The sequence below is a fragment of the Pleurodeles waltl genome, chromosome 5 (genome assembly GCF_031143425.1).
Source record: "Pleurodeles waltl isolate 20211129_DDA chromosome 5, aPleWal1.hap1.20221129, whole genome shotgun sequence".
Classification (NCBI taxonomy): Eukaryota; Metazoa; Chordata; class Amphibia; order Caudata; family Salamandridae; genus Pleurodeles; species Pleurodeles waltl.
In genome coordinates this window covers 1,348,396,552-1,348,407,460 of record NC_090444.1, presented here as the reverse complement: position 1 = coordinate 1,348,407,460, position 10,909 = coordinate 1,348,396,552, and the positions used below count along the sequence as shown (strand labels likewise).

The 10,909-nt window shown below is 41.9% G+C and overlaps 1 protein-coding gene across 2 annotated transcripts in view; it reads right to left on the bottom strand.

Moving 5' to 3' along the window:
* Window positions 1-2,361: 2,361 nt before the first annotated feature.
* PGM3 (phosphoglucomutase 3) overlaps window positions 2,362-10,909 on the bottom strand; it is a 328,635-nt gene continuing 320,087 nt past the window's right edge. The window contains exon 13 of one of the 2 annotated variants that reach the window (XM_069235611.1): window positions 2,362-2,819. In XM_069235611.1, coding sequence (XP_069091712.1) covers window positions 2,733-2,819 — 87 coding nt within the window. In that variant the 3' untranslated portion in view covers window positions 2,362-2,732. The remainder of the gene's footprint in view (window positions 2,820-10,909) is intronic. The other variant, XM_069235610.1, reaches the window with a different exon arrangement.

Below are 10,909 nucleotides of genomic sequence, written 5' to 3'. Positions count from 1 at the left end.
TGCTGATGAAGCGTCATTGGATCCTTGGTGACTGCTGAGACGCGAAACATGTTGACCCAGTATTTGAGGAGATAGGATAAGGTCCTGTTTTTTCTCGATTTAACTGATGTATGAGTGCATATGAGCATTATCTCTTTCAGCACTCTCATGTGTGAAGGCTATTACTCCTGTCAAGAGTCTCCCGGTGTTCTTTTCTTGCTTCATTGGAACAGTGTACCTTATACTGGTTGCATAGTCTTTACGCTCGGGAGGCTGTACACTGGACCATTAATCTTCCTGTTCCCCCTTCTTTTGAATCATATTATATTTGCTGTACAATACTTCTAGACGTTACATATGATCAATCAATCTGTGGAAAATACATTTCGAAGTGAGGGGAGGGAGGCTATCCCGTTGCAAAGGTTTTCACTCCCTTTGTAATTAATCTTCTCTAACCCAGAAAGAAGGCAGAAAGCTACTGCTTCAAAAAGTGGCGTAACTTATAACTGCAAATTATGCTTATGTGACTTCTATCGATTCACCTTGTCCTGCAAGTCACAAAACGAGGAGAAACAAAGACGCAATTTCACAATATCTTCTTTTAAAAATGTATGTAGATGGTACCCATAAAACGTGTATACAAGTCAATGACAATGGAAAGTGCGGTGTAACCTACACTATGCGTAAATGACTTTAGTGGCACAGTAACAGTCGAATGAGAAAATGGAGTTGACTGCAATTCCTTCACATATGGTCACCAATACTTTTCTCCACCTATCTGCACTTTTAACTTAGTACTGGCAAGGAGTGTCCCTGAATGCAAACCCTACCTATCCCCCCATCATATAAACATAATTTCTTCCAGCAACTCTCATTATTAGTGGATGTGTACCCTGTACAAGCTTTATCTTTGTAATGCCACATTTGTATCTGAAAAAGCAGTTCCAACAAAGTTTGATTGTGTATCTTACACATGCCTGCACTAAATACTCATATTGTGTGTATATTCTGTGCACACATGCGTATCTTGGCATTCACTTGAGTATGATATGGACTGTTCATTTGCAGGTGTTGGTAAACGATGCTTCATGGCATAACCATATGCATGTGTGTTTGCTATACATGACATGTCTTTTTCTTGTCTTCTCGGGGATTTACATTGTGGACATTATTGCTTTGGGGCGTATATTTAGACACTGATACTGCTGCATGAGGTGGCGCATACGAATCCTTGTAATTAATTAGAATGCAACTTTGGAAGGTTGATGTGGCATGTGTATTGGACTCGAGTGTGGTCCCAGAAAGTGGCAATGACTGAAATATCTGTGGAACAAACCACGCCATGAGTCATATTGATATTGCTATATGCTGGGTATTTTATAATGAATTATTTTGTACTGCACAGATTTAACTTATGTCAGCATGAGTAAGATTTGCATTTTCATAAGGTCACTGGAGACGTTGCACACAAACACTATCTGTTTGGAAAAATAAGAAACTTAGTACATTTAAACGTTTTTGAAGGCTTAAAAGACTCGAAAGTAGGGATTTCACATTCGGTAAGCAGCCCCAAATTGTTATAAAGTTAAAGTTGCTGAAAATTACCCTTCATTAAATCTCACAAGCTATTACACACAGTACCACGTGTTAAGTTACTGCGTATTGATCACACACCACAAGAAAAATAATTGTACTGCGCAAAACAAAGGCTAGTGAGAAAAAAAAACCTGTTAAAAATAATATGGAAACTTCGGCCCTCATTACGAGTCTGGCGATCCGACCGTCACCTTACAACAGTGGCAGAGCCGCCGACAATGCCAGGTTGCCGCCAAACAATAGTCTGGCAGTCTTGGCGGTTGTAATCCGCCAGGGTGCCGCTGCATGCAGTGCCGCCCTGGGGATTACGACTCCCCAATCCGCCAGCCTTTTTATGGCAGTTGGGCCGCCATGGAAAGGCTGGCGGAATGAGGGCACAGGGGGCCCACTGCACTGCCCATGCACTTGGAATGGCAGTGCAGGGGCCCCCCATGGACAGCCCCATCACGTTTTCCACTCACCGAATTATGGGCAGTGGAAAGCGAGGCGGGTTCTGCTGCACCCGCTGCACCGCCACATTGCTGCCGGCTTGATTACGAGTCGGTGTCAATGTTAAAGCCCTGTTTCAACTTGTAATAGAGCTGGTTGTGTTCTGGCAGCATTGGCGGTCAGATGGCAGTCGGGCCTCTGCCACCCACCAAACTCGTAATGAGGGGCTTCATGTTGGAATGCCCTCTTCATCAGTAACGAGATTAGTTAGTTTCAGAGTGTTACACAATAAAATGTCACCCCCAATCAACATCAGAGCAACTCCGAATTAAAATAAAAAGTACGATGATCTTAGTATTTAAATGTATGAACTTTGGAAGTGTTTTCTTTATTGCACTTGATAAGAAAGCACAAAAACGCATTTAAACAGCAGGATACCAGCTCTGGCATTAAGAAAACGGACCCAATATGAGCATCGGAAAAAAACCTGCCCCAGAAGTATAGAAAATATTCTTGTTCACATTAATAGTTCGAAAAATCATCTGAGCGATGTGTATCGATCGATCTGGTTTAGCTAACACATGGAACTTTTTAAATTGAAAATACAATTAATACCTTCATTTGGCACACAAATGTTACATGTAAACTTATTTTAAAAATATTAACCCGCAAGACTAATTCATTTATGTTTACACATGCTCGTCTCATCTTCATAAGCCCTCAGGTCATCAAAGTGGTTTAGGCTCTTCTCCAACTCCGCCGGCCACCTGATAGACAGCCAGACTAACTGCATGGGCAAGGGCATCCGCATTTTCCTGTGGAAAAAAAAATGTAATTAAGATCCAATACCCATGAGTAAAAGACTTTAATGGGAATGTTCCACTTGTTAATATTAACGAGTACAACTTTATAACACATTACACTCACCGTCTTGTTTGCACACCCTTAAAAGCAAGAAGTATTTCACAATGCAATAGTAGCAATTTCAGTGAACGGGCAAGAATGCAAGACTGAATCAGCACTTACCCCGTGACCTCAAAATCTCTGAGCAAATGCCCACACCACACAGCTATCTTTAGGGGTTAGATGTGTAGAGGGTATAGATCGTGCCCTATACCTGGAGTTTGCTTGAAATTGAGTAGGTCAATGCAACACAAAGGTATCAGTAAATATACATTAAGTGCAGTTTCAACACACATGAAACAAGAGTACTGCCTACAAACTCTAGGACTATATTTGTCATACTTGTGTTTATATTTTTAGGTCCACAAAAAAATGCATATTTTATCATACCGCATCCAGGAAAATGACGTTTAGTTGTTTAATGCAATAAATGTGATAACGACTACATAGTTAGGGTTCACATGCATTTTCCGATATAAAGTAACTTAATCGCTGTGTGACAAACGTACACGAAATTCAGCTCTCAGCATATCCACATACATTTGGGTCTTGGGCTGTGTTTTCTGTAGATCCATCCAGTGGAAAAAACAAGTTAAGGGGATATTGTCAAATAAAGTATAATAATATGTAGGCACATTCTGTTTTACTAACAAATCGAGGACCAGTTTATAGGGTCAAGCGTTTCTAGCATTTTCCGAAATCGAGGTTTACACGAAGAACGATATACCGTCCGTATCGCTTAAAGTCTCTCTCTTGCTGTTCCAAGATTACGAAGAATTGCTCCTGCATACGGCTGTGACCTTCACTTCAAAAACCCTCTGAATAAGAAAGGTGTTATGTTACATTAATAAAGGAAACTAAAATAACTGCTCTCTTCTCTCCTATACCCGGGCGTACGAACTTTTTTTTCTTTTCCAGTGCAGCTGTAGTACTGTTTGTGGATCCCGCTTTATTAAAGATCAGTCTTTTTTCGTCCGACACTTGTAATGTCCAAGTTTATCTTTTCCATACACTACTCTGACTGACCAACCAAAAGGAAAAATATACATATAATGATAACCCATAAGAATTCGGAAATAGGATTTGAGAGGTATTTCCGGGTTATCTCCCACTGGTAGGGCTTCTAGTAATTAGCCCACATTCTGATTGTCCATGTGCCCCCTTCCTGTGACTCTCCACGGCTCCGCCTTTGTGCTGTCCCAAACTATGCACCTGCTGTAACGTTGAAGGGGACATCAATTAACACCATCAAGATCAAGTTGCGAGTACAAGCTTTATTTTATGCACTTCATCCATCACAGCAGCAACAGATCCACTGGCACTTGAATTCATTTCAACATTATACATAATTTGAGGTGTCATAACATAGGCCGCTTGCTGCCATTGCCCAGTCACATATCACACTTCTGCCTCTTTTACAAATTGACTTAAAACAATCAACACAGGTACTTTGACTTTACCATGACATGGATATAAGCAACTATGTACATAACGTCATGAAAATTACTATTATATTTAAAAGTTACAAAAACACAGCACAGTTGATTTCACCATTACCACAGATACATTACCTAATATAACCCTTGAGATATGATGGGACCATATATTGGTGCTTGTTTCATTCACAAGTTATAGCACATCCTGCAGTGGGTTCCTGCTTTAGATTCTCACACTGAGTTTGATTGCGGACATCCACCCTGTTGCTATCTTCGGACCTATTCTCTTGATTAGTGCCCAAACCTGAACTTAACAACACAAACCAACTCTTATTCCATATCCTTCCATCCTCTGTTTTGATTGCATTCTTGTAACACTTTACTACCCTCAAGGACTTTGTAAACCTCCACCTAGGCATGCAACCTACAATAGCCCCAACTCTCACCCATTCCCCTACTCTGACTTCTGTTTCTTTTACTTTCTTCCTTTCATCAAAATGTTTTTTATTTTTCTTCTGCAACTCGATTTATGTATGGTGTGCACTGCGATGTGCCATTATGCACTTTTGTAACTCTATTTTCAAGTTTAGGGAATTCATTCGTGACAACTGTATGCTTTCCTACATCACTCCAGTGAACCTTTCAACTGCACCTCTGGTCTCAGGATGATATACGTACATTTCTTATGCTCTAACCCACATGATTTAAGATACTCTTCCATTTGTTTGGAACAGAATTGAGGACCATTATCTGAAAGTAACAATTTTGGAAAAAACTCTCTTCTCAATCTCTCATGTAAGAATGTAATGACATAGATTGTAGTTACTTTGCATTACATCCATAAGCCCATTATTCCCCAATGTTTCCTCTTTTCTTTTGTCAAACTCCCTTGTATTATCTCACACACATTGACTTCCTCTTCAAATAGTTCTTCTATCACTTCATTCTGTTCATCTTCAGCTACAAGCCGAGAGACATCTGCTGATACATTTATTGCACCAGCTACAAGCTCCACCACAAATCAAAATCTTGTAGTGCAACAATCCACCTTCTTATTCTGGAAGAAATACAATCTAGGTCCTTCTGAAAAATATATTTTAAAGGTTTATGGTCTGTACATAACTTGAAACTTGTACCCCAAACAAAATTCTGAAACTTGTTCAAGGCCCAGAAAACCGCTGGGCTTCTATTTCTACTACTGAGTAGTTCAATTCAGCACCACATGAATACCTCACAGCACAAGTGTTAGAAATGGGGTCTTTGGTTGACAGTCAGGTTACCCCCTGTTCAAGCAAGGACCCTCACTCTAGTCAGGGTAAAAGAGAATCACCCTCAGCTAACCCCTGTTTACCCCCTTGGTAGCTTGGCAGAGCAGTAGGCTTAACTTCAGAGTGCTAGGTGTAAAGTATTTGTACCAACACACACAGTAACTCAATGAAAACACTACAAAATGACACAACACCAGCTTAGAAAAATAGGAAATATTTATCTACACAAAACAAGACCAAAACGACAAAAATCTGACATACACAAGTCAAGTTATGAATTTTTAAAGATTAAACTAAAAAATAGCGCTTAGAAACAAAAATGCTTCGATGAGATGTTAACACGGCGTCGTGACGGAGTCGTTCCCAACAAGCCGACACCAGCGGCGCCCGACACGGAGTCGTGTAGACCCCCAAGTACAGTACCTTTGGTGAAGAGTGAAAACAAGCCGATGCGCGAAGTCGGGGATCGCGGCGTCTGTGCGAAACGTTGAGTTCACGCACTTCGAGCGGCGTCGGTCACGACGTGGTGCGGCGACTTCCACGGAGTCGCGGACTTCAGCGGGGCTGCGGTGGCGTCGGGCCTGTGAAGAGCGTCACGTTCCAACGAAGGTTACGGCGTTGGGTACAGGCAGCGTCACCGGATTCAGCAGCAGCATCGGTCCGGAGTTGTCCGAAGTCGATTTCCTTGGATTTCTACCAGCTTTCCTTTCAAGGACCCAGAGACTGGATAGGGCACCACTTGTCAGAGCAGGAGTCTCTCCAGAGACTCCAGGTGCTGGCAGAGAGAAGTCTTTGCTGTCCCTGAGACTTCAAACAACAGGAGGCAAGCTCTAACTCAAGCCCTTGGAGATTTCTTCAGAAGATGGAAGGCACACAAAGTCCAGTCTTTGCCCTCTTACTCTGGCAGAAGCAGCACTGCAGGAAAGCTCCACAAAGCACAGTAACAGGCAGGGTAGCACTTCTTCCTCAGCTATCAGCTCTTCTCCAGGCAGAGGTTCCTCTTGGTTCCAGAAGTGTTTCTAAAGTCTGTAGATTTGGGTGCCCTTCTTATACACATTTTAGTCTTTGAAGTCACCTTTCTTCAAAGGGGACTCAAACCTACTTGTGAAATCCTGCCTTGCCCAGGCAAGGCTTCAGACACACACCAGGGGGTTGGAGTCTGCATTGTCAGAGGCAGGCACAGTCCTTTCAGATGAGAGTGACCACTCCACCCCTCCCTCCTAGCAGAGATGGCTAATCAGGAAATGCAGGTTACACCCCAGCTCCCTTTGTGTCACTGTCTAGTGCGAGGTGAAAAACAACCCAACTGTCAAACTGACCCAGACAGGGAATCCACAAACAAGGCAGAGTCACAGAATGGTTTAAGCAAGAAAATGCTCACTTTCTAAAAGTGGCATTTTCAAACGCACAATCTTAAAATCAACTTTACTAAAAGATGTATTTTTAAATTGTGAGTTCAGGGACCCCAAACTCCACATGTCCATCTACTCTCTAGGGGAATCTACACTTTAATCATATTTAAAGGTAGCCCCCATATTATCCTATGAGAGAGACAGGCCTTGCAACAGTGAAAAACGAAGTTGGCAGTATTTCACTGTCAGGACATATAAACCACATTACTATATGTCCTACCTTATCCATACACTGCACCCTGCCCTTGGGGCTACCTAGGGCCTACCTTAGGGGTGCCTTACATGTAAGAAAAGGGAAGGTTTAGGCCTGGCAAGTGGGTACACTTGCCAAGTCGAATTTACAGTGTAAAAATACACACACAGACACTGCAGTGGCAGGTCTGAGACATGATTACAGGGTTATTTGTGTGGGTGGCACAACCAGTGCTGCAGGGCCACTAGTAACATATGATTTACAGGCCCTGGGCACCTCTAGTGCACTTTACTAGGGACTTAACAGTAAAACAAATATGCCAATCATGGAGAACCAATTACGTACACATTTTAAACAGGAGCACTTGCACTTTAGCACTGGTTAGCAGTGGTAAAGTGCCCAGAGTAACAAAAACAGTAAAATCAGAGTCCAGCACACATCAACAACCTGGGGAACAGAGGCAAAAAGTTAAGGGAGACCACGCCAAGGATGAACAGTCTAACAACAAGCAATCAAACGTTCTTTTCCAGTCTCTTACTGGCTTCTGAATCGCACCCAATCCTTTGAAACTGGCATCCGTTACTATGATGGTCTCTACACCTGGAATAAATTCTTGTACATTTGGTGCATTTTTCAACTCATTCTTTACACCTTCAAATTTCTGCTGGCACTCCATATTCCACTTAAACGCCTCATGTCTTTTTGTGAAACCTGTCATGTTATTTGATCTTTCAGACAAATTTTCTATGAATTTGCCAAAGTATTCTATCATTCCTAGAAATTAAACCACTTGCTATTTTTTTTGCTTGGTGTAGATAGGTTTAGAAAAGTGCTCCCAAGATCTATTTTAGGTGTCACCCCTACCCCAGAAATCAAATACCCTAAGTAATTAACCTTCATTACAGAAAATTTGCATTTTTCTTTTTTCAACATCAACCCTGCCTCTAAAATCTTTTTAGTACAATCCTTACTGTATGATTGTGCTCTTTAAGATTACACCAATAAAATCAGTAAATCTTCCTTCTAGCATTTTACTCCCTTCACACCTTTTAGGACAGACATCATCACTGTCTGAAAAACTGAGTGAGCTTATACCAAACAAAATGGCATAGTCTTGAATTTAAAAGCCTCCATTGGTGTTATGGACAACATAAGTTCCTGTGAACGCTCAACCAGATCTATCTAGTGGTAAGCAGCTGTCAGATCAAGTATGGAGAACATTTTTGCACCAGCTAGGGTTTAAACTATGTCATCAATATTAGGAAGAGGAAATTTGTCAACTATTGCCTCTCTGTTAAGTGCCCTTAGGTCCACACATAATCTAATATCTCCATTTGCTTTTGTGGCCATTACAATTAGAATTAATCACTCTGTAGCTTCCACTGATGTTGTTATTCTTTGGTCAACTAACTTCTCTATCTCCTACTCAACTTTATCTTGAATGGCTACCGGAATGTGTCTCACCTTTGCCACCCGTGGTTCAGCCCCTTGTTTTATACAGTGTTTGTATCCTTTTAAACACCCAAGCCATCTTTAAAAAAAGCATAGGAAATTCTGACACAAAATTAATAGACAAAGGGGCTCATTTATGGGAAATTGGCATAGGGCAGCACTGCAAGTCTTCTTGTGGCGCTATCCTATGCCAATGCAAAAGGGCAGGGATGCACTGTATTTGTGCAATATGGTGCATACCTATCCTTTTCCCCTGCGCTAGTGCCGTTTTTAGCTGCCTAGTGCCAACACAAGCACCCTGGCACCATGGTGTAGGGGTGTCTGCGTTGCATGCAGGATTGTTTTTGAACAGGAAGGGGCACAAAATGGCCACCTGCAAAGCGCTCCATGTGCAATTTCTACAGGAACTTGACCACAGCTTGCTCTGCATTTGGTAACTAGCTGACAGGGCTTACCCAATAAACCTTCTTCACTTGCTCCCAACCCACGGCTACAGCTCTACAAGTCTTCACTCATTTTCCACTCCAGAGATCAATTTCGAGTGGTAATCCAACTTTGTTTCTTCACCGGTCAATTTCGCCAGTACCTCGGGATTTTCTCACAACAAGCCGCTTTCCTCTGTGACAAACTGCTCTCTGCCATCTCGCACGGATGTTAAGGTGCACTTCAAATGTATCCCGTCCCTTGTCTCCAATGTAACTTTGAAGAGAATGGCAACTGACACCATCAAGATCAAGTTGCGAGTACAAGCTTTATTCTATACACTTCATTCGTCCAAGCCCTGACAGCAACTGATACACCTGCACTTGAATTCAATTGAATTCTGCATACTTTGTGACAGCATAGCATGACCCGCTTGTTGCCCTTGCCAAATATCACATCTGTGTCGCCATGGTTCTTCCAGGATGCATTCCAGGATCCCTCTATCTCTCCTCACTGGAAGTTCCTTCTTGGGCTTAAACACAGTGTGGAACCAACTTCTCTTACTGCGTTCTGCTCCTTGTGGAGAGCAGTGTTCTCTTTGACGGGCCTGGACAGGCAAGCTCCTGCTGCGTCGGTCATCTCCTTTCCTGAGACATCTAGAGAGCAAGGTTTATTTAAGGTTTCAATTCCCTTGGTCCTTTCTTTCTTTATCTCCCCATAGTCTTCCTAACCCACTTTCTGAGTCCTCCTCTACAGTCCCTGCACACCACCATGGAGCTGTGGACATCTCATGAGTCCTGCACTTCCCCGAGGTAACAGTTCTCTTATTAAGTTATAGGAAAGGAGTTGCATTTTAGCCTCTATATGAAATGACTAAGTTACAGCCAAAAAAACGCTGAACGTATTTGCACTAAACATGGCATGAAAGGAAACTTTACTCGGAAAGCATAATTGTTTTTAGATTGGTGTAAATCTCTTTAGTAGCTTTTTACCTGTTTGCAGAACAATTATAATCCACTATTAACTTTGGCACTATTTGATTAATATGCATGAAATATGGGAGACAGGAAATTGTGTTCCCTTAAAATTGCTGTAAATCTAAATAAATGGAGGGGCAAAGTTAAAGTTGGGGGTGCATAAAGGCTTTGAATTGCTAATAGTTGTGCCATTTAAAGAGCAGCATGAAAACTGAGATTCAAAAACTGGGTTTAACTTACTAACTGTGCAGCAGAGAGTTGGTCACATGAGGTGATGATTGCCCCAGACAATCCACATCTGCATAAGAGCACAAGATACTTACAGGGGGATTCAGCCGCAAAATGGATTTGCGATTGATACTATAGTCAGAATGCATCCCTAACCAGCATACAGCCTCACCTATGAAATTACTGATGTGGTAACGTTTGATCAATAAAACGTAAGTTCTTTACAATTAAGTAACATTCTTGGCCTGCCAACTGTCCCATGAGTATGTCAGATGTATGAACACAAATACAACACACCAACCACCTTCGTAACCAACAAAGTTACATCCAAATACCCACCATCACACACGGCCACAGCTGTCATGAAATTACTAAGCATCCACCATTATACATTCAAACAACCAACATCAGATGCAAATACATGCACTATCATACAGCCACACATTCACCAACATATATCATCCCATAAACATATGACAACACCCATATGTCAACATCAGAAACCCACACAGCCACCATTACGTACTCATGGCTATGTACTACCGCTATATACTACCACACAACCCATGACCGGCCCAAACACCTATCATCAGACAACAACTCTTACCCTCAT